This window comes from Fukomys damarensis, unplaced genomic scaffold (assembly GCF_012274545.1).
Source record: "Fukomys damarensis isolate Sample0158 unplaced genomic scaffold, DMR_v1.0_HiC HiC_scaffold_10, whole genome shotgun sequence".
Taxonomy (NCBI): Eukaryota; Metazoa; Chordata; class Mammalia; order Rodentia; family Bathyergidae; genus Fukomys; species Fukomys damarensis.
In genome coordinates, this window is record NW_022900922.1 from 16,291,524 (window position 1) to 16,315,140 (window position 23,617).

Genomic DNA, 23,617 nt, shown 5'->3' on the forward strand with positions numbered 1-23,617 from the left:
TTTTTTTTTTTTTTTTTTTTTTTTGATACCTGGGGATTGAACTCGGGTCCTTGCGCTTGCAAGGCAGGCCACCGAACTGCTGAGCTAAATCCCTGGCCCTGAGCCTTTTTTTTTTTAATGAGTGGTACATTGGTATTTTGGGAAAGAAATTTTCCAGAAGTCTTTCAGCAAAGAACAGTGTTTAAACAAATGTCAAAATCTACATTAGTTAGGATTCTCCAGAGAAATAGAACCAATAGGATGTAGGAGAATTGTGGAAGTCATAATCTGCAGGGTAGGCCAGCAAGCTGAAGATGGACAGAGGAGTTGGCATTACTGTCGAGCACCAAAGGCTGTCTGCTGCAGAGTCTTTGCTTCTTGGGGTACCTCAGTATTTTTTTATTGAGGCCTCTTCTACTGATTGGATGAGCCCACTGTACATATGGAGGACAATTGCTTTACATCTACTTCCTTTTTACAGTAAGTCTACTGACTTACATGTTAATCTCTTCTACAAAATACCTTAACTGGTCAGGTGTGGTGGCATAGGCTTGTAATCCCAGTATTCAGGAGGCTGAGGCAGTAGGATTGCCAACAATATCAAGGCCAGTCTGGGCTGTATAGTGAGTTCAAGACAAGTCTGAACTACCTAGAGAGACCCTGTCACCAGGAAAAAAAAAAACACCATAACATACCAACCTGGGTAGCTGGCATATTGGTGACCTCACCTAAATAAGTACTTGGGTCTTGGGCCTGGGATTTAGCTCAGCAGCACCATGCTTGCCTCACAAGTGCAAGGTCCTGAGTTCAATTCCCAGTACCAAAAAAAAAAAACAAGTGCTTGGGTCTTGCTTAGGTGACAGGTGCCAGCAGTCCTCACAAAACATAGTCTAGAGCTTGCATATCGCTTATCAGAACTTCCCGGCTAAATGGCCATCCAGTTAGTTTTGTTTTTTGGTATCAGGATTTGAACTCAGGACCTTGCGCTTGCGAGGCAGGTGGCAGCACCACTGAGCTAAATCCCTGGCCCCATCCAGATAGTATTGAATACACTTGTTCTCATTCTGTTAAGTAAGTATTTGAATCCTACAATGAATGTAGTCATTATGTCCTACAAACATGTAAATTTTTAAATTTTGTTAAATTTTTTTATAATTTGACACAGGGACAAGGGGAAAAATGAGAACCAAGACCTGTCATGTAAAGGTACAAGATCCCAATAATGAATGTAACTGTACTTTATACATAAAATGTACCAATAAACTCATTGAGAGAAAAAGAATAATAATAATTTGAGATAGGGTCTGTGTAGCCCAGGCTGACCTCAAATTCAGGCCAACACTGCTGCCTCAGCCTCCCAAGTGCTGGGATTGCAGGCGTGCACCACCACACTCAGCTAAACATTTTTATAAAAATAAATTTTTCTAAATTAAAAAAAAAAAAGAAGGGCCAGTGGAACCACCACCTGCCTTGCAAGGGCAAGGTCCCAAGTTCGATCCCTGGTACCCAAAAAAAAGAGAATTTGCGAAGAACTCCCAGTCTCCCAAGAACATATGTGAGGACCCTCAGAGCTCTGGGTTTCTGAGGAAATGCTGTGCCCTGACGGCCAAGCACAAGTGACTGAGCTGCTGGGAGGGTGTGGGCAAGCTCTTCAGCCCCGAGGCTGGTTCAGAGTCCATACTTTTCCTCTCCCATCAGAAGGACTGAAATTCCATGTTTCTGTGGGGACTGATATTTCAATTAGTAGTATGGAAAGACGAAGTCCTGGCCCAAAAATATCATGTAGTGGGGGTTCTCCAGGAGGGTTCCCTTGCTTCTTGCTCCCTCTTCTTGTCGTTGCAGATTCTGATTCCCAGTACAGCCATGAAGTTATGCCTCTTCTCTACCCACTGTTTGTCTACCTCCATCTCAGCCTAGTCCAGAGCAGCCCGAAGAGCACAGTGGAAAGTTTCTATAGCCGCTTCCATGGAATGTTCCTGCAGAACGCAAGCCAGAAGGATGTTATTGAGCAGCTGCAGACCACTCAGACCATCCAGGACATCCTGTCCAATTTCAAGCTTCGTGCATTCCTAGATAACAAGTATGTGGTCCGTCTCCAGGAAGACAGCTACAACTACCTGATCCGCTACCTCCAAAGTGACAACAACACTGCCCTGTGCAAGGTCCTCACCTTACATATCCACCTGGATGTGCAGCCTGCCAAGAGAACAGACTACCAGCTCTATGCCAGTGGTGGCTCCTCCCGCGGTGAGAGCAGCGGCCTGGAGCCCCCGGATGTGCCCAGCCCCATTCTGCAGAATGAGGCTGCACTGGAGGTCTTGCAAGAGAGCATCAAACGTGTCAAGGATGGCCCCCCCTCCCTCACCACCATCTGCTTCTACGCCTTCTACAACACGGAGCAGCTGCTAAACACTGCAGAAATTGCCCCTGATAGCAAGTTGCTTGCTGCTGGGTTTGACAACTCCTGCATAAAACTCTGGAGTCTGCGATCCAAGAAATTGAAATCAGAGCCTCACCTTGTAGACACGTCACACATCCACTTGGCTTGTGATACTCTGGAGGAAGAGGTAAGGGTGTCAACTTTTTCTTCCCTGCTCCTCCTTCCTGTTAGAATAGCTTCCCAAACCTGACAGTTCTTAGGGAGACCACATACCCTTATGTTCTAATCCTGCAGCCACAGACAAATTAATGCCATTTAACTAGTTGTTGAACCCTCCTCATCCCTCACCTAAGTGGCAAAATCTTTCTCACAGCTTAGCTTCATGAATGAATGACCAGTATTTTATCACTATCTGAAAACTGGAATTTATTACCAAGCCTAACTAACATTTTTCTTCCCGTTAAGTTTATTGAAGTACATTTAAAACAAACAATACAGTTACATTTATCACTGGAATCTTGTACCCTTAAAGACACTTAGAAATTATTTTGTAGGCCTAATTAACATTTATCTGCTATTGACTTTAGTTGACATTAGACTTGGTGTCCATTTGCAAGTGTGCACAATGCACAACTATAGACATTAGAAATCCATCTAACCCAGATGTGGTAGCACATGCCTGGATCCCAGCACTCCAGGAGGCTGAGACAGGTGGGTTGCAAGTCCGAGCCCCACTTGGGCAACTTAGTGACTTAGTGAGATTTTGTCTTTTTAAATTTTTTTAAATTAAAAAATAAAAAAGATGGAATGTAGCAATGTAACTCAATACAAAGGCCCTGGGTTCAATCCCTCATGCTGAGAAAACAAAAATTGTTTTTTCTGCTTACTGAGTCAAAGGTCTGCGTTTACATTGTGTCCCTCACAGAAACCAGTGCTGTTTCACACCTCAACACACTGGCATCGCTGCACTGGGTGGGACCAGACTTCCAGGCCAGTGCCCATCCTCTGGCTCCTTATGCCCACGTGTCTCAAAAAAGTCAAAAAAACAAAGTTGGCAGCTTAGCAAGACCTAATCTCTAAATCGCCAGGCATGGTGGTACATGCTTGTAATCCAACCACTGGAGAGGCTGAGGCAGGAGGATCACCTTAAGTTCGAGGGCAGCCTAGGTTACATAGAACTACATAGCAAGACCTTGCCTCCAAAAATAAATAAATAAAAAGAACCTGTCTGAGCCAGGTGTGGTGGCACACACCTGTAATCCCAACACTTAGGAGGCTGGGGCAGGAGGATCGCTGTGAGTTCGAGACCAACCTGGGCTGCATAGTGCGTTCCAGGTCAGTCTCAACTACATAGTGAGACCCTGTCTCAAAAAAAAGAAAGAAAATAATCTGAATAAAAACAGCTGGTGTTGTATCTCAGGGCAAGAGCACTTACCTAGAATGTATGAGGGGCCCTACATTCAATCTCCAGTACTGGGGAAGAGAGAGAGGATTAAATATGGCTGGAGCAGGGCAGAAAGTGACAGGCCATGGTGGCTTGAGCTGGGGGAGTGGCTGTGGAAAAGGAAGTGGAGCCCAGTTCCTGGGTGATACAGAGGTGCGGAAGAGGAAGCAGGGATGCCACATCCCAGCCCAAGCAGCTGGGTGGGGAACTTTGGAACTGAAGTTGAGGCCTCCTTTTACCGAGGGACTACCTGAGGGGTTTCTGCAACTCACCCATTTTATAACCACATTTGGGGAAGGTTTCTCTTTGACTTCTGACAACGAACATTTTAGGGAGGAGTGAGGTGTAATTTAAACCAGGTAATTGATTTTTAGTGTTTCTCTGGTGTGAATTTAGACTTTCTTTTTTCCATCTATAATATATAGTAAAAATTGAGACTTTTAACACAAAAGTCACAAACTCATACGCTGATAGTAGTTAAACAGGGGAAAGTAGGGCCAGGGATTTAGCTCAGTGGTTCCTACCTCCTGCCTTGCAAGCGCAAGGACCTGAGTTCAATCCCAGGACCAAAAAAAAAAAGGGGGGGGATAGTAAAAAGTACAGCCAATGAGTTTACCAAGATGAAACAAGAATGAACCTTGTTAACCAAATTTAAAAGCCTGATTTGCACTCTGCTTTAATCTTTTGAAGCGGTAATTATTGCAGAATTTTAACCAAATGGGTATTTAAATCAGCATTCAGATCAAGCAGTTCTATTTCTGTATACTGTATATACCCAAGAGAGTTGAAAACATAAAAGTCCACACAGGAGTGGCACATAAGAGTTCACAGCAGCATTACTTTCAGCAGACAAGAAGTAGAAATAGCCTAAATGTCTATCAGTAGATGAATGAATAATTGTGGTTTGTCCATGTAATGGAATATTATTCATCCATGAAAACAAATGAAGCAATGGATGTGAGGGTGATCTGGTTGCAACATGTAACCTGATTGATCACCAAGGTTGATTTGCCTGATCTGGCTGGCTAGGTGGGTGTGCCCTTCCTCCCTTGCGTGTCCCTCCCAAAGCTGCACATTCGGTGGAAGAAGACCATCCCCAGTAGAGGAGGACTATTTCCTTGGTCAAAGGTGTATGAAGTGTTTCATTCCCCTGCTAATACATCCAAACAAGCTCTTAAGGAATGGAATACTAACATTGCTGTACCATGGATGAACCTCGAAAATGTTATGCTCCATAAAAGAAGCCAGTCTCAAAAGGTGACATGCTGTTTGATTCCGTGTACAGGGACTGTCTAGGGCAGGTACATCCACAGAAATAAAAGTAGATGAGAATACTCAGCCATAAAGAATGAAAAACTAGAGACATTTATAGCCAAATGGATACACATTGAGGCTATACTCTAAGTGAAATAAATAGGATCTATGTGTATAAATATCGAATAGTTTCTCTGGTGTAAAAAACTAAAAGTGTAAATAAGGTTCAAATGGTATAAATGATAGTGTGAAATAGGAAGAAAATTGCTAAAGGGAAAGTGGAAAGGGGAGGGGAAAGGAAATAAGGGAAAAGAAATGTGAAAAGGAAAAAATGTAAACAAAGTCTTTGTAACTAGGGAAGGGTGAAGGGAGGGCAGGGGTATGGGGAAAAAATAAGAACCAAGACTTACAATATAAAGGTACAAGATCCTGATGATAAATGTAACCATATGTTTGCTTTGTATGTACCAGTAAACTTTTTTTTTCCCCCCGTGGTACCAGGGATCGAACTCGGGACCTTGCGTTTTTTAAGAAGGCAGCAGAACCACTGAGCTAAATCCCTGGCCCAATGTACCAATAAACTTAACAGGGGGGAAAAAAGTAGATGAGAGGGGCCAGGGATTTAGCTCAGTGGTGCTGCTGCCTGTTTCACAAGCACAAGGTCCCAAGTTTGATCCCAGTACCAAAAAAAAAAAAGTTTTTTTTTTAAAGTAGATGAGAGTCTGCCAGGGGCCGAGCAGGAGAATGACACTACTGACAGGTGTAGACTTTCTTTGTGAAGTGGTAAAAATGTTTTGTCAAACATTGCTGCTGGGGGGCATGGTGGTACACACTTGTCATCCCAGAAGGCTGAAGGAGGAGGATTACTGCAACTTTGAGGCCAGCCTGAACCACATAGCAAGACTTGTCTCCAAAAAAAAAGTGCTGCTGATTGCCCAACTGTTTACTGAAATTGAATTATACACTTTAAAATTATGGTACAGCATGTGAATCATTTCTCAGTTTTAAAAAAACAATAGGGTTAAGTGAGTGGCTCAGTGGTACAGCACTTGCCTAGCATGTGCAAGGCCCTGGGTTTGATTGACCCCCAGCACTGCAAAAAGCAAAATAATAATAAACAAACAAACAAAAAAAATAAGTGAAAGTTGCTAGGCAAGCCTAAAATTTTCTCTGTTATGCTAAATGAAGCTGGATATGCAGCACTGTCCTGTAGCTTCTGTTATCCCAATTAAGATGCTCCAGGTCACCTCTGAGGTGGGTCCAGCAGCTGTCTCCTCCTCCTAGTGTTTCTGTGTGCTACTGTGTACACAGCAATCCTCCTTGTTCAGCCTCCTGAGTGCTGGAATCACAGGTGTGTGCTACCACACCTGGCAAAGTGTTGCTCTTTGAAGAGGAAAGCTGCTAACATTCTTGGTAGCACTCGGTAGAACCCTGAGCTCCCAAATACTTGTATACTTTTAATATAAAATGTCTGAAATTGCCATTTTGGGTATTTTGAAACACAAGTATTTATTGTCTCTTTACTTGTCAAATATGTGCATATTGGAGATGTCCATTTTATTTTGACTTTGTTCTCTCTCTCTTTTTCTTTTTTTTGATTTTTTGAGACAGGGTGTCACTATGTAGTTGAGACTGACCTGGAACTCATTATGTAGCCCAGGGTGGTCTCAAACTCACAGTGATCCTCCTGCCTCAGCCTCCTGAGTGCTGGGATTACAGGTGTGCACCACCACAGACGGCTATTTTGACTTTGTTTTCAACTAGAAAGAAGGATATCCTGCAAAAATGGTACTCCTTTTCTCTGCAAGAACCAGCAAAGCTGAGGGATTGAGGAGTATCCATTTGCTTCTTTCAGTGTTTAGTGAAGTGCACTGCAGTCATAAATCCCAGGATAGACACAGGTGTAGTTTAAGGAGTTTGTGAGAGATTAAAGGGAATAGATTTGAAAGCAGCTGATCTCACTGTGGGGAAGGCTATAGGAGCAGACTTTTTCCCAGGTACTGTTACTGGCCGTCTCCCATCCCCATGTATAGGAAATTATCTCTGGGAGCCACAGGAGTCACTTGGCTTTTTTAAGCTGTTCTGGATCTATGCCTTGTCTTGTTAGTTTGGGAGAAATGTCGGTGGCCCTCCAAAAAGACAGTGTTTTAACTTCTTTTTTTATCAGTACTTGGGAGTTGAACTTAGATCCTCAAGCCTACTAGCCAGGCACTACCACTGAGCTACGCCCCAGGTCTTATTTCTTTTTAAGATACTAGCTATAGAGGGAAGCTCAGGTGATGGAGGAGGGCATGACATGCTGGTAACCACCCTTTCTGCCTTGCTCTTCTTACACGTCTAAGTTTTATTTCAACCATACTCATAGTTCTGCATTACTCATGAAATGAGACCTTGCCTGTGTGCATATGTGGCTGCCTTCATCATTTCCCCCATTACAGGTGTAATGAACCTGTGCAGATATTTTTAAATGGACAGAAGCAGGGAGCCACATGGCTATGACACAGCTAGAACTGACAGGAGAAGACAGTGCCATAAAGGAGAAGAATCTAAGAACTTAAACTCAAAAGCAAATCTTTTCAAGTTACATACATCAGAATTAATAGAGTAGAGTCAGGATGCTGTGATAATAGCCTTGTTTCTCTGTGTATGATCCACTGTGGTCTTAGGTCCAGTGTGGATTTAAGGTAAGCATTTGGCAGGTTGTGACTACCCAGTGATGCAGTTCAGTTGAGAGTTGCTTCCCAGGTGTGACTGTATGGTGCAGGACCACTATTGGAACAGGTGCTATTTTTTTTTTTTTTTTTTTTTTTTTTTTTTTTTTTTTTTGAGACAGGGTCTCTATGTAGTTGAGATTGATCTGGAGCTCACTATGTAGCCCAGGCTGGTCTCTAATTCACAGCAATCCTCCTGCCTCAGCATCCCTAGTGCTGGGATTACAGGCATATGCCACCATACCCGGCAAGGTGCTGTTTCTTGAGCAGGTTGACCTTTCTCCTGGACCTGTCCTTCTGTGAGCCCAGTAAACATTTTCTTCTTTTGTGTTTCTTTCTCATCCCACCCCAATGTCCCAGGAGGATGAGGAGGACAGCACAGGCACAGAGATGAAGATCCTGCGGGGACACTGTGGACCAGTGTACAGTACACGTTTCCTCGCGGACAGCTCAGGGTTGCTCTCTTGTTCTGAAGACATGTCCATCCGGTACTGGGATCTGGGGAGTTTCACCAACACTGTGCTGTACCAAGGACATGCCTACCCCGTGTGGGACCTGGACATCAGCCCATACAGCCTGTACTTTGCCAGTGGGTCTCACGACCGCACTGCCAGGCTGTGGTCCTTCGATCGGACGTACCCACTGAGGATATATGCAGGACACCTGGCAGATGTGGACTGTGTCAGATTCCACCCTAACTCTAACTACTTAGCCACAGGCTCGACCGACAAGACTGTCCGGCTATGGAGTGCCCAGCAGGGGAACTCAGTGAGGCTCTTCACGGGCCACCGTGGCCCTGTGCTCTCTCTGGCTTTCTCTCCCAATGGGAAGTACTTGGCATCTGCTGGTGAGGACCAGCGGTTAAAACTGTGGGACCTGGCCTCTGGGACCCTTTTTAAAGAGCTGAGAGGCCACACAGACAGCATCACCAGCCTCGCCTTCAGCCCTGACAGTGGCCTAGTGGCCTCTGCCTCCATGGACAACTCAGTGCGTGTCTGGGACCTCCGGAACACATGCTGTAGCGCTCCCGCAGATGGCTCCTCCAGTGAGCTCGTGGGTGTCTACACAGGGCAGATGAGCAGTGTCCTGAGTGTGCAATTCATGGCCTGCAACCTGCTGCTTGTGACTGGGATCACACAGGAGAGTCAGGAACACTGATTCTTACCTTGGCTGGAATAGGCGGCTGTGGTGAGAGGCATCTGGCCGCAGCACAGATATGGACACGGTGAGCAAATTCCTGACAGACTGTGCAAGAGCCCTACCCTAATGCAGCCTCATTGTCATGGGACTCAGTCAGGGCTGGGCCATGGCTCAGTGCTGCCTGGACTCGAGATGAGCACCAGGATGTTCTGCGGTCAGCGGCACGTTCCCAGAGGACCTTTGGGACCCTGTGTGCAAGCACCTTCCCATTTGCATCTTGTCCTCCCAGTGTGCTTACTGAGGGCAGTTGCCAAGTGCCCTCCACAGCACCCCTAGACACCCTCAGTAGGTCACCCTTGAGGAGGGAAGTGGGGACAGAACTGGGAAAGGGAGGGTGATCCTTTTCCTGAATGGTAGAACCAGGATTTTTTATTATTGTTATGATTACTGTTCTTGCAAAGAGGAAACCTAGCACTGGCAGAGGGGAACATCTCTGCTTTTATCTTCAGGTTTGACTCCTGGCACTGGCTGTAATACTTGGAATTTTGAGCTTCAGGGAATTCAGAGATTTTGGTGGCACAGTGTATCAGGAGAAAGGGAAATCTTGAGCACACCAAACAGCATGTTTTGGAAGTCGGTGGATGAGAACACTGAGAACACTGGGCCCTTGCAGTTATGGTGGGAAACTTTCTTTCTTGGCTGCACTTCTATCAGTAATTCTCTCCCCTGAAAAGAAAGATTATGATAGGAGGGGGTGCAGCTTAGTGGTAGTGCATTTGCCTAGCCTGTGGGAGGCCCTGGTTCAGTCCCCAGTACCACCCCCTGCAAAAAAAGATAATGGTAAAGAATAATTTGGAGGGCTGGGAATTAGCTCAATGACATAGCATCTGCCTGGCAAATGCAAGTCTCTGAGTTCGATTCCCAGTACAAAAAAAAAAAAAAAAAAAAAAAAAAAAAAAAAAAAAGAAAGAAAAAGAAGAAGAATTTGGAGTAAGTCATGAGAGATAGAACTAATGTCAGATTTCGGAGTGACCGTTAGCCAGAGGTTAGCATTTCTGCTGTCTCTCCTGTGGTGAGCGCATCGTGAGGTGAATCCTGAGTGCGCGTGCACATGTCAAACTGTGCCCTGAGGATAAAGCAAGTTCTTATGTATGGGAAAGGATTAAATATTTCTGTTTTCCGAAAAGTTATTTTGTATTTTGTTTTCTATTAAAATGTATTTAGTTTCAAAAAAAAAAAAAAAAAAGAACAAGTGTCAGCATCTCATTTACATTCCTGAGACAAATATGGTCTGTCCTGGAGGGGCTCTGGCTTCTCTCACAGACAGTGGCCAGCCTGACTACATTGGCCCAAGGAAGACACACTTTCATCTACTCTTGTGCTCATCTGGTTCACTGAGTCCTGATTCCTCTTGGCATTGCTTGAATTATTGATGGCATTTAACATGTCACAAGAGAGCCAACTGGAGACAAACATTGTACCAACTAGAATTACTGGGAATCCTGATTTCCAGCTTCTTTGAAAGATCCCATTGAAAAATCAATAAGGGTCATAAGAACTGGGTTGTTTAATTCGCCAGACATGGTAGAGCATGCCTGTAATCCTGGGAGGCTGAGGCAGAAGGATCACCTCAAATTTGAGGCCAGCCTGGACTACATAGTCCAAGATCAGTCTGGGCTACATAGATCCTGTCTCAGAAAACAAAAAAAAAGTCAATGTACCTTTTAAATTAGGAGTCTCAAGAAATAATGAGAGTTCTTCATGCCATGAGATAGGATTTCTCTATTTGAAATCCTCAAATGCAGTTAGAAAACAGCACAGTAACACCAAAAATTTAGGGTCTTTTGTTTTCTGTACTGAGGATTGAACCCAGGAACCTCACACTAAGCTATATCCCCAGCCCTTTTGTCTTTCCCAGCCCTTTTGAAAAATTTATTTAGAGACAGGGTCTCATTAAATTGTCCAATGTAGGGTTGAACTGCAGTCCTGCCTCACTGGGAATACAGGAGTGCATTACACATCCAGCAGATTTTACTTTCATGTTTTTTTGTTGTTGTTTTTCAGTACCGGGGATCAAACTCGGGTCCTTGAGCTTGTGAGGCAGGTTCCAGAACCACTGAGCTAAATCCCTGGCCCTCAGTTTTTAAAAATATAAAATATGCAGGGCCAGAGATTTACCTTAGTGGCACTGCCTACCTCTCAGGCACAAGGTCCTGAGTTCCATCCCCAGTACAAAACAAAACAAAACATATATTTATACATATATACATACATACATATTGTATGCTTTGATCTGTAATTCTGTTACAAAGACACCAGAGATTGTCAGTAAATTAAGTGGAAAGACTGTAAAATGTTACACCAATTTTAGTTGAACCTACATTGCTAATTCAGAAATGTTACTTAATTGATAAATTCACATATTTGAGCCAAATATGTGACTGTAACACATGCCTGTAGTCACAGCATTCACGAGGCTAAGGCAGGAGGGTGGCAAGTTCAAGGTCAGCCTGGGTTATATAGTAAGACCCTGTCTCAGAAGCAAAGAAAATCCATGTATTTGAGGCACTGTATAAGAAGGCTCCATTGCAGCTTGCCTGACAGTATTACTGTGTGCTCTGTAGAGGAACGCTGGAGTCTAGTGCAGTGTTTACTGTGAGGAGAACCCTTAGGTCACACTGTGACAGAATATCAGGACGGCCTGCCATTCTGAGAAGCCAAAGTGTCATGCAGAGGATGACCCAGAAAGGTTTTGTGTGTTCGTTGATGCAGAAGCGCCTTGGTGAAACAGGCACACGGGGCTGCTCAGTCTTTACCAGCCATGTTTATATTTTGTGATTTCAGTTCAGTTCCTGTAGGGTTTGCCTTGTTTATTTATTTTGTGAACTAGTTTTAGTGCAGGATAGTTTGACTTTATTATAGTTTCCCAAAACTCTTAAAAGTATTAAAAGGTGGTGAGTGCCTGTGTGTCTCCTTGAGATCTGCCCTGCACAACCCTCTCCCACTCAAAGCCCCCCCGCCCCACCAGACTCGAGACAGCACCACCAGATAGACCAGATATCTGAAGCCCAGAAAAGCACATTACCATCTGCACCCAGTGAGGATCCACGTGTCCTGGATGGGTTCTGTGGGTTGTGTAGCCCAATTCAAATGAGCACAGCCCTGAAGACCAAAAAAAAAACAAAAACTAAAAACCAAAAAACCCTCCAAAGCCAGGTGTAGTAGACTGTAATCCCAGTATTCAGGAGGCTGAGGCAGGAGGAGTGTTGTGAGTTTTAAGCCAGCCTGGGCTACATAGTTCAGAGCTAGCCTGAACTGCATAGTGAGACCCTGTCCCAAAGCAAAACAAAACCTCCAAAGAGAATATGACACATCTCTGCAATGTATGTAAAAGCCCAGATAAATGTAATTGTCATTTAGCAAAAGACTGGCCAAAAGGAAGAGAAAATTAAGAGGCCAGTGAATAGAGGTGAAATAAGGGACAACTCAAGGTCTCTTGTGTTCAGGACCCAGCATCTGATGACATCCTGATCAAATGTCCTAGCTACATAAGATAGTCTGGTGGTGCAGACTTCTGACTTACAGTAGCCCACAGCTTGACCTTCATTAGAGAGGTTCTCATCTTCTGTGCCCAGGCCACACCAAGCTCCCACCTTCTGATGTCCAAGTCCTCCACAGTGACTTCAAAACAGCTTGTGAGAAACAACCTCAGGAAATTTAAGGAATGCACATGTCCCTTATGTGACTTGCTAGAAGACAACCTAGTTGCTTTCCAGTGATTGGAATTTTCTTAAGTACCTGGGCTGGTTAGGGAAGGTTATTTTAGTTGGCTCACATGGGTGGCCAGCCTTTATTTGCAGAAAGTAGAGCCAAAGCCTGAGGACATGTGCACTTGAACTCCAGCCGCAGGTGAGCTGACCTAGGGTAAGTCCCTTGGCCTCTTGAATCTGTTGCCTCCATGAGTATGCATATATGTCTGTCTGCTGGTCTCTTGGCCATATTAGGTGGCATAAAGAATGTAAGGTGCCCACAGTGGATCCTAGTGTTCGAGTTTTCCCATGTAGTCGTCTGGGGTAACTTTTCAAGTTGCAGCTAGAGATGCATAGACCTGCTGGGAGAGAGGCAGCCTGTGGCTCCAACTGCCCTCCTGGGGACTCCGATGTCCTTCCTGACTCCATTTTCCATTTGAGCCTAGCTGAAGCCTCCACTTGTATGTTTGCCTAGTTCCAGAACTCTGTAATTTGATGTGCATTGGCAGCATGGATACAAAGGGGCTCAGTGAACGAAAGCAGACCCTGCCCCTGCTGGCCCAGACTGCAGGCTGCGGTCTCCTTCCCTGTTCTCTGCTGAGAGATATGTGCCCAGAATTGACCTTGGGGGTGGGAAGGGGGCATCTTGAGATATCTGTGCAAAAATGAAACAAAGTAACATTTTAAAGGAAAAGTGGTTGCCATCACCAGTTTTATGTTACTTATATTTTACAATAAAAAATTACTTCAAAAATAATAAAGCACCCTTTCGCTTCCCAACACCGCCAAGGTCGCATGCGTGAGGCCTGTCTGCCAACACCACCAACATGCTCTATGTCGCCTCCTACTTGCTGGCCAGTAGGCAACCCCTCCCCAGCACCAAAGACATTAAGGAGATCCTGGACAGCGTGGGCTTTGAGGCAGACAATGACCAGATTAATACCCTAACCTTAACCCTACATCAGTGAGCTGAATGGAAAAAACATTGAAGATGTTACACCCAGTGGACTGGCAGGCTTGCCAGTGTGCCAGCTGGTGGGTCTGTGGCCATCTCTGCTGCCCCTTGCTGCTGGTTCTGCCCCTGCTGTAGAGGAGAAAAAAGAAAAACAGGAGAAGCCTGAGGAGTCTGATCATGACATGGGATATGGCCTGTTTGATTAAATTTCCCCTCTGCAAATAAAGCCATTTTATGTATCTTTAAAAAATATAATAATAGGGCCGGGGATGTAGCTCAGTGGCACTGCGCCTGCCTTGCAAGCACAAGGGCTCAAGGTCGATCCCCAGTACCAAAAAAAAAAAAAAAGAAAAGAAAAAGAAAAAACTGAGTTTTAGACTTTAAATGGAGAATTCTATGTTTTGTTTTGTTTTTTGGTACCAGGAATCGGACTCGGGTCCTTGTGCTTGTAAGGCGGATAGTGGAACCACTGAACTAAATCCACAGCCCGGAGAATTGTATGTTATGTGGATTAGATCTTAATCTGTCACCAAAAAACATTGAGAAGATGCTGCCTCGGTTGGAGTGGCTAGCCTGTAGTGGGCACATGAATGCTTGCTGAGTGCCAGAGCATGGTGCTCTTGGTGGCTGCTTGCCCACGGGACAGGACAGAGCACGTGCTGTGCCTTTGGGCATAGAGGAGGCATCAGCTTAGCCATTGCAAGGCTTTTGAGGCTGAATTTACTAGAGGTTAATCCCAAATACTAACTTACTAACTCAGTGCATTATATTTTGTATCTGAAAGGCTCTAGTTTATTTTGATATTTTTAAAATGAGATTTATACTTCCTACAAGTGTCTCTAAATTTTTTTTTTTTTTTTTTTGGTACTGGGAATCAAACTAAGGTCCTTGCACTTGCAAGGCAGGCAGCAGAACCACTGAGCTAAGTCCCCGACCCCCTAAACTATTTTGAGCTTCCTGTCATCTCCCTGTGCTAAGAATCCCCAAGTCCTGGTCATGGCTCTGTCTGCTGGAGCCTCTATAGAGAGTGGATCGTGCACCTGATGCTGGGCCAGCCCTGGTGTGTGGCTGCCAGTGTCTTGGCTTCATCCCATGAGAATGTGAGGATGGAGGGAGGTACTGTGGCTGCTAAAGCACACAACTGCCTGATGCCTGCAGCTGGGATGAGACAGGGTTGCTGCCCCTGTGTGGTGCCCACACAGTCCAAGCAGAGCTGTGGGGACACAGGACTCCCACCAATCACCTGCCCTATTAAGTGCCAGGCTACTCTCTGTCTTCTCACTTGCTCACGTGCTCTCACAGCCCATGGCTGGTAACATTCCTTTTCAAAGGCTGACTCTCCCTCATCCCTCTACCTTCTCGTGAATGAAGCCAGTAAAATAGGGAAAGCAGGCCCTTGATGAGGGGAAAGTGCAGCCCCAGCCCCTGCCAGGTGCCTTACTCTGCAGGGTCCCGTAGCTGGCCAAGGACTGGTGCTTAGGTTGGAATCAAGTCAAAACAAAGCTGGGGGAAATGCAACTGGCCCAGACTCTGGGACATTTTCAGGGTCAAATAGATACAGGAAGGAAGTGGAGGACAATGAATGCTGCCACATATAGATCCCATACTGTGTGTGGTACAGTGTGGATGCCGGGGACTCGGTGATACCTTAGGTGGAGCTGGTGTCTCCTTGGTATCTCCACAGTCCAGTTCATATATGCCTGGCCCACACTGGGGATTCACTTCATCAAACTGAAGTACTGCAGTTGTTTGCAAGTTCAGTATCGTCAGTGTTTGCTCAAGATCTGCCTGGTGCTTCTAGGTGCATGTACCAGCTCAAGAAACTAATGGACATTAATAGCAGGGATCTAGCCTATAACAACAACAACAAAAAAAAGCAGACAGCTAAAATGCTTCTGGTGGGACCACTGGCCATCACTGTGGGCAGGGAGCATAGAACCTTATGGGTGGACGTGGTATTCTGCAAATTCAAAGGAGAACTTTTAAGCATGGCTCAAACTGAGGTAATGTAAAATACCTCATTATAGTTTCCACCACCTTGGCTAAGCTCTCTCACTGTACATTGCACCCACATCTGGGAGAAGTTACAAGGTGGGCTTGATGGAGAGTGTCCGGTTCTTAGACCCAGATTCTGATTTGTTTAGCCGGCAACTCATTTTCTCACTGAGAGGTTGGTTTGCGCATTAAAGGAACTGAGGTATTATTGAGTTGAAATGTTTACTAAGGGCTGGGGGTGTTGCTTAGTGGTAAAGCACTTGCCTAGCATATGTGAGTCCCTAGGTTTGATCCCCAGCGCCAAAATGAAAAAAAAAAAAAAAAAAAAGAAAGGAAAAATGAATTTTGTTAAGCCCGCTGGATAAATTGTTTTGGTTTTATTTCTTGGTATATTTACCAACAGTTCAAGAAATTTTTATGAACATTAATACCATGGATCTAGACTAAGGAAAAACAAATTTCTTCTCTCTTAAGCTATTATTTATTAAGACATTGTCCAAAATCAAATTTTTTGTTGTGTTGTGTTTGTTTGCTTATTTTGAGAAAGCCTCTTGCTATGTAGTCCAGGCTCGCCTCAAACTCACCAGGTAGCCCAGGCCAGCCTTGAATTTATGGCAATCATCCTGCCTCAGCCACCTGAGTGCTGGGATTATAGGCATGTGCCACCATACCTGGTCCCAAAATCAAGATTTTAGCTGCATATGGTGGCATGTGCCTGGAATCCCAGCATTCAAGAGTCTGCAGCAGGAAGACTGCCGTGAATTCAAGGCCAACCTCAACTACCTTTTGAGACACTGTCTCAAAAGAACCAAAAAGAAAAAATAAAGGAAAAGAAAAGAAAAAAGAAACAGAATGGGGCCAGGGATGTAGCTCAGTGGTACTGCGCCTGCCTTGTAAGTGCAAGATCCTGAGTTTGATTCCAGGTACAAAAAAAAAAAAAAGAAAAAAGAAAGAAAGAAACAGTTGTGTTCCTTAACTGCTTTAAGTCCAGACCCTGACCCCCCCAACCTTACCAGGGATGAACTCAGGACCTTGCACTTAGCAGGCAGGTGGGGCCCCACTGAGCTATATCCCCAGCCCTAGACCACATATTTTTATATTTGTCATGTTTTGTGCCACTCTCTAGGTCTTACCAGCGAATAGGAAGGTAGCCAACCTTCCCAGGCATTTGACTATCCTTAGGCCTCAAGGGATCCATTCACTAAATGACTCCTCTGAAGGGGCCCCGGGGGTGGGAAGAGCAAGGCCAGGCAGCTGGCCCAGTGTGGGCAGCACCACACACATGGGCCTGACCATTCATATTTTAGGGCTGCCATCGACTTGGGCAAGCTACAGATGACTTCTGTGTCTGTTTCCTCTTTTGTAAAATGCAGGCTATCAGCTGTGTCACCAGCTGCTGTGACAGTGAAAGTTACTGGAGCTTATCAGGTATCTCATGGTCAGGCAGTGATGAGCTTCCATAACTGACTGCTGTCTTTATCACTCCAGGAAGGCTCTTCATTTCTCAGGCTCCCATCTCTCTCATGTGACCTGGAGAGTTTTGGTAGCCATCTTGAAAGCCTGCCTCTGTTACGAAAGAAGCCTCTGGCTGTGGTACGACTGGCAGCAGGAGCTAATCCACAGCTTTTTCTGTCCTGGCACAATCATTGATGTGTCAACTTCAATACTCCCCCTGAGCAATCCAGTGAAAGTAATCTTTTCTGTGCCTAATGATTGTGACTAGAATTGTGTCAGGTGGCTGCCATATACGAAGCACACACTGTTGGAGTGACTCCAGCTATAGAAACCCATTTCCTCAAAGCCCAAAGGCTAGAAGTCCCAAGTCTAGCTGTGGGCAGCCTGCGCTACCTGGCTTCTCCCAAGGCCTCTCCTGGGCTTCCAGATGCCATCTTCCTATGTCCTCACACAGCTGTCCCTCTCTGTGTCTGTGTCCTAAGCTCCTCTCCTAAGGACGCTGGTCACGTTAGATTCAGGCCCACACTAATGTCTTCATCTGCTGTAAATTGTCTCACTGAAGGCCTTTATCTCCAAACACAGTTACATTCTGAGGAACTGAAGATTAAGACTTTTCAGAGGGTGGGAGTGGACTACAGGTACAGCTCAGTGGTAGAGTGCCTGCTAACACACCTGAGACCCTGGACTGATCTGCAGCACCACAAATTTTTTAAAAAATGGCTTTGTTGTAATTCATCCTCTATCAAGTGCCCTCTAATAGCAGTATATGCCTAAAACAGATGACAGTAAAACTCCTACAGCTCACACAACATCCACATATTGCCATGAGGATGTCGGCCAAGTGGCCAGCATGTTGGACAACTTTGAGACCCGGGTGCTGTGAGGGGGATGATACATCATTGAAAGACCCGAGGCTTGCTCCATCAGTATAGTGCTTTAGGTACCGCAGCCAGGATAAACTGGGACACTCCAGAAAGAAAAAGACAGATTCTAGCCAGGTGCAGAGACACAGGCCTATAATAATCCCAGGATTACCCCACACCCTGCTTTTTTTTTTTTTTAATAAAACTAATACTCAGTATATGGTGGTACATGCTTGTAATCCAACCACTGCAGAGGCTGAGGCAGGAGGATCACCGTAATTTCAAGGCCAGCCTAGGCTACACAGAACTACATAACAAGACCTTGCCTCCAAAAAAATAAAAAATAAAAAGAACCTGCCTGACCTGGGCGTGGTGGTGCAACCCTGTAATCCCAGCACTTGGGAGGCTGAGGCAGGAGGATCACTGTGAGTTCGAGACCAGCCTGGGCTACACAGTGAGTTCCAGGTCAGTCTCAACTACATAGTGAGACCCTGTCTCAAAAAAACAAAAACAAAACAAAACAAATAATCCCAGCCTGGGCACTCTCAAAATATAAATGGCTAGGAATATAGTCAGTGGTAGAGAATTTGCCTAGCACATTCTGGGTTTAAACCCAGTAATGGGAAAAAAGGAAAGAAGAAGAAGAAGAAGAAGAAGAGAGAGAGAGAGAGAGAGAGAGAGAGAGAGAGAGAGAGAGAGAGAGGAGAGAGAGAAAGAAATCTCTATACCTTGCATTCCTCCCACAAAAACCAAAGCCTCTCTGGGAACAGTGAGGTTCCACACTCAGGATCAGCCTCCAGCCCCTCTGCCAGGTAATGAGGAAACCAGGTGCCGGCTCTGCAGAGAGAGAGGTGCAAGAGCACCACCTGGAGTTGGGTGTGGTGGTCCCAGCACTCTGGAGGCTGAGGCAGGAGAATCACTGTGATTTCAGGGCAAGCCTGGGCTACATAGTGAGTTCAGAGCCAGCCTGCATACATAACAAGATTAAAAACAACCTAAAAAACAGCATCTGGCCCTCCACTGCAGAGACCTGAGTATGCAAAACAATGACATAGCAATGACTAGAAGCTGAGTGATTTAAAATGGTCCATTGTTTCAGGATCCTGGAAGTTAAAGACCTGGACTCAAGGTGTCAGCAGGGCTAAGTGCCCTCTGTACTCCACAGGGAAGTCCCTCTTTCTGTCTTCATAGCTTCTGATGACCTGCTGGCACTCTCTGGCTTCCAGCCTCTACCTTCAGCAACACAGGATATTTTCCCTGTTGTGGGACCTAAATTACAAGCCCTTGCTAAATGGCAAAGGGCCTAGGAGACAGTGTCCTGAACCCCTCCCATTGTAGCCACAGCCCCGACCTTTGTTCCAGCCCTGGCCTAAGAATGTGTATCACTCTTGTATTGTTTGGAGTCCGGATCTGAATCTACCTGTAAATTAGAGACTCCAGACATAGAGCCCCAAGTTAATTGACAAACTGTTTGCTCATCCGGAGTGTCTTGGTGACCTTTGAGACATCCTATGGGTGGTACCTGTCACTCATCAATATGTGACTGTTGAGTATGTGACTGCTGACCATCAGCTCAAGTCAGCAGACCTTTGACCCCTGTCTGTAAGCCCAAAAATGTTAACCCCCTCTTTTACTCCCTATAAGAGGACCTCAGCCCCTGAGCTAGGGGCCTCTCTGAGCCAGCCACTTGGTTCTGAGAGTGCCATCTGGCCAGACTAATAAAGGTCTCTTTACCATCTAGCCTGGTGTGTTCCTTCCTGGGTTTCTCGTTCCTCGATAGCGCTCACGAAGCCTCACTGGGCTTTCGGGCCCAACATTGCAAAGGCCTTTTGGGCTGTTTGCGCTCCATGGAGTGGAAGTGAGACTTTTAAGTCTTACACTGTGTTTCCATCTGCTCGTAAGGACTGTTTTAAATTAACTAATTATACCTCAATTGCCAGCTTTCAAATAGGATCTCATTCTTAGGTAGTGGGGATGGGATTGATAGTGCTGAAATCCTGTCAAGTGAAATACAGCTGGGGGTTAGGTCTGCAACATACCTATCTGAAGGGACACAATTCAACCTGTAACATCCTTTCCATGGGCTCTTTCCAGAGGTGGGAGAAAAAATGTGAAAGCTAATGATGCTGAAGCCTTCATGCATTATATGACCTGCCCAAGGCCCTGCTGAAAGATAAAATTAGGATTCCAGCGCCGGGGATTGAGCTCAGTAGTTCTGCTGCCTGCCTTGCAAGTGCAGTCACCTGAGTTCAATCCCCGGTACCCCAAAAATAAATAAATAAATTAGGATTCCAGCAGATGAGTCACCAGAAGCTTCCACCCCAACCTCTTCCAAGGAATTTCCAAAGCACTTCCACCCAGAGAGGGCTCCTCAACTTTGCTGGAGTGTGCCTCACTGGGTCACAGGCTTCATCTCCAGGCACTGTCCTACCTGACAGGATAGCTGCAGGCTTGAGTTACAGGAAAAGAACCGTGGGGCTGGGGATTTAGCTCAGTGGTGCCACCGCCTGCCTTGCAAGCACAAGGTCCTGAGTTTGATCCCCAGTACCAAGAAACAACAACAAAAACTGTGCTAGGAAGGACCAGTGAGTCCCATCAGGTCATAGACTGAAAACCAGGGAGCTGCTCTTCCTCCTTGTAGTGCTCCTGTGCCCTGTGACCCACCCGCTTCACTGCCCTCTGAGAGGTCAGGGACCAGCAAGTGGAACTGCCCTGGCAGTAATCCAGTAATCAAAACTGCTCTCAAGTTTCCTCAGGACATCCCTGTGGAGTTTGACACCTGTTGGTCACTAAGCCTATTAAGAATCTATTCACTGAGGGCCAAGTTTAACACCTGGGGCAGCCCCACCCCGCCTGAGTCCCTTCTGCCTTATGAGAAGGATGTGAACTTTTGCTTGTTCTCTTGACATTAATATGCAACCCTTCCTTGTTTTGCTCTGATATTTTGTGCTATTAACCCCCCCAACTTCTAAGCAGCATACCTTAGAGCACTTCTTTCCCTTTTCAGAGGCCAAGAAACTTTGTTCTAATTGCTAGAGTATGTCATGCTTCTTTCTCTCGCTTTCTTTTTTGTGCATCATGACTCTACAAGTTCCTGTGACTCTAATATTCATTACCTACATTACTTGTTTGAAGAGCCATGGGAGACTCTATGGAATTCTATACCACTAAAAAAATACTTGTTTTGTATATTAATATGGTTAGGCAAGCAGGATTTTTATTTTTTAGAGACATGAAAAGTTTTATTAGAGACAGAGATCTAGGACAGGACACACTCAAAGAATGGAGTGCAGGTGCTCAGGGAAATGAGACATGATACAGCTGAGAACTAGGGATCTTGGATGAGTGGTGGAAATCTTTGGTATTTGATATAGTGTTAGTCTTGTCTCCCACCTCGTGGGTGGAAGGGGATGGCCCATCCATAGAGAGGTAATAGTGGGCAGGGAATGTAGCTCAGCAGCACAGCTTCTGCCTGCCAAGCTTGAGGCCCTGAGTTCAATTTCTGGTGCCAAAACCAAAAAACAAACAAACAAAAAACCCACAGTGAGCCAGGGATTTAGCTCAGTGGTTCTGCGCCTGCCTTGCAGGTATAAGGTCCTGAGTTTAAACCCTGCATGTGGCCTTCTCCAGAGAACGAAGATGTTCTAGACCTGACGTTGGCCTGAGGAGTAGGATCCCAGCAACACCTCTCAGGATCTGGATTTAGATGTTTCCTTGAGATTTGGACAATATAAAAGAAAGGCAGTCATGAGCATGCACTCAGACAAGGTCTCACTTTGTAGTTCAGCCTGGCCTTGAACTTGTTTTGTAAACTATACCAGCTTCAAACTCAGTGATCAGACTGTTTCAGACTACGTGCTGGGATTACAGGTGTTCACCGCCATGCCCAGTGAGGTGTGTGCTTTAATCTCTGTTCTTAGTCTCAGTTCCTATCTACTCAGCCCAAGGTCACTCCGCAGAGCCAGTTTCTCTCTTGCTCTTTACTTTTACTTTCTCAAGTAAATTCTACCACTGCTTTAGTTCATTTCTTTGTTATGAGAAGGACATTGAATCCAACATTTAGTTGGTGTTGGAAATGAGCCCCCAGATGCAAATTTTTGGTGCTAGAAAAAAATGCACTCAGGCAGCAAGCAGGAGACCTGGACAAGACAAAGTTTAAGGTATACTTCTGCAGAAGGGCACAAGTACACTCAGACGTGAGGCCGCAGTGCACCCAACAGCAAGGAAGGGGAGCTGGTTTAAGGTTTAAGCCCTCACACATGGGAAGCAGCTATTTTTTAAAATTCGTTGGATAAATTCAAAGGCATACAATCTATTGTGGTTGACTAATTTAAGCAGCATGAGGGAAAGAGCCAAAGCATTGCTGAAGGGAGGGAAGAATGGGGGTGGGGAGAAAGGGTACAAAGTCCTTGGCTATTGATAAGCTATCTTAGTCCTGTAGCTATATTTCCAGAAGTTAAACTGAGCATGCGTTTCCCAATTTCATTGGGTTTGGGTGGGACCACTTAGAGTGGACTAGAGTCTCAAATGGAGGTACTCTTGTTTGTATACTTTGATAGAAAAGACAGGGTTGCATTTTCTCACATTGGCAAGCCACTTTTTAGAAGCAACGTATTTTGTTTTGTTTTGTTTTGAGACAGGGTCTCGCTATGTAGTTGAGACTGACTTGGAACTCACTATGTAGCCCAGGCTGGTCTCGAACTCCTAGCGATCCTCCAGCCTCAGCCTCCCGAGTGCTGGGATTACAGGCATGCGCCACCACACGTGGCTAGAAGCAAACTATTTGATAACACATTCATATGGGAAATCCTAAAAAGGTGGTCTATTCATAGGTGACAGAGAACCATTAACAAGTAAAAAGGGAAGAGGCAAACCTATTTGCCCAAATGTAGTATGTTTTGGGGGAAGAAAAAGATAGATAGGACTTTAGTACAATTTTTAAAATCTTTATTTCCTAGTCATTTTTCCACCTAGTTTTTATTTCTTCTACTTCACTTGCTCCATTTGCCCCCCCCCCGCTTTTTTTTTGTACTGGGGATCAAACTCTGGTCCTTGCGCTTGTGAGGCAGGTGGCAGAACCACTAAGCCAAATCCCCGGCCCTTGGTCCCTTATTTTTAAGGGGGTGCAGAAGGCTTGACAGTCTGTCCTCATGTAACTGCTTCTTATTGAGGTGGGGCATTGATCCGGCCTAGGATCACCTCATCCTGACTCATCTAAAGGAGACACAGGAATATACACTAGGTCCTATCTTGAAGAACCGTCATCTTTCAACAGTTAAAGTTGAGATCTCGACATTCTTGGAGCCTCTTTTTAGGTGTCTTCATGATCGCCAAGATAAATGTCATCAGGCTGGGCCTATGGGTCTTCAAATCTGAAATAAAGAACTTAGCCCACTCTTTTAAAATCAGTTTGCAGGGCCAGGGATGTAGCTCAGCGATGCCTTGCCTGCCTGGCAAGTACAAGGTCCTGAGTTCAATCCCCGGTACTGAAAATATAAAATAAGTTTGCAGGTTCCTTCACTCCCATGACAGAAAAAGAATTTTCAGAATGCATTGAGTTAGGATAGAAGAAATAAAGGAAACAAGGACACTGAGATTTTTAAAATTGTACTTTAAAGAAAAACTGCAGCTTCAGAACACAAGTTTGGTTTATTTTTTTCTTTCTCTCAGAACAGCAAGGCTGGGAACTCCC

General features: G+C 45.2%; 1 protein-coding gene and 1 pseudogene across 4 annotated transcripts in view; both read left to right on the forward strand.

Moving 5' to 3' along the window:
- The window catches only part of Taf5l (TATA-box binding protein associated factor 5 like), a 27,219-nt gene extending 17,362 nt beyond the window's left edge, over positions 1-9,857 (forward strand). For all 4 annotated transcript variants that reach the window (XM_010621915.3, XM_010621918.1, XM_010621917.3 and 1 more), the window contains exons 4-5: positions 1,822-2,546; positions 8,129-9,857. In XM_010621915.3, coding sequence (XP_010620217.2) covers positions 1,822-2,546; positions 8,129-8,926 — 1,523 coding nt within the window. In that variant the 3' untranslated portion in view covers positions 8,927-9,857. The remainder of the gene's footprint in view (positions 1-1,821; positions 2,547-8,128) is intronic.
- Positions 9,858-13,484: 3,627 nt separating this feature from the next.
- On the forward strand, positions 13,485-13,818 carry LOC104860687 (annotated as a pseudogene).
- Positions 13,819-23,617: the final 9,799 nt, after the last annotated feature.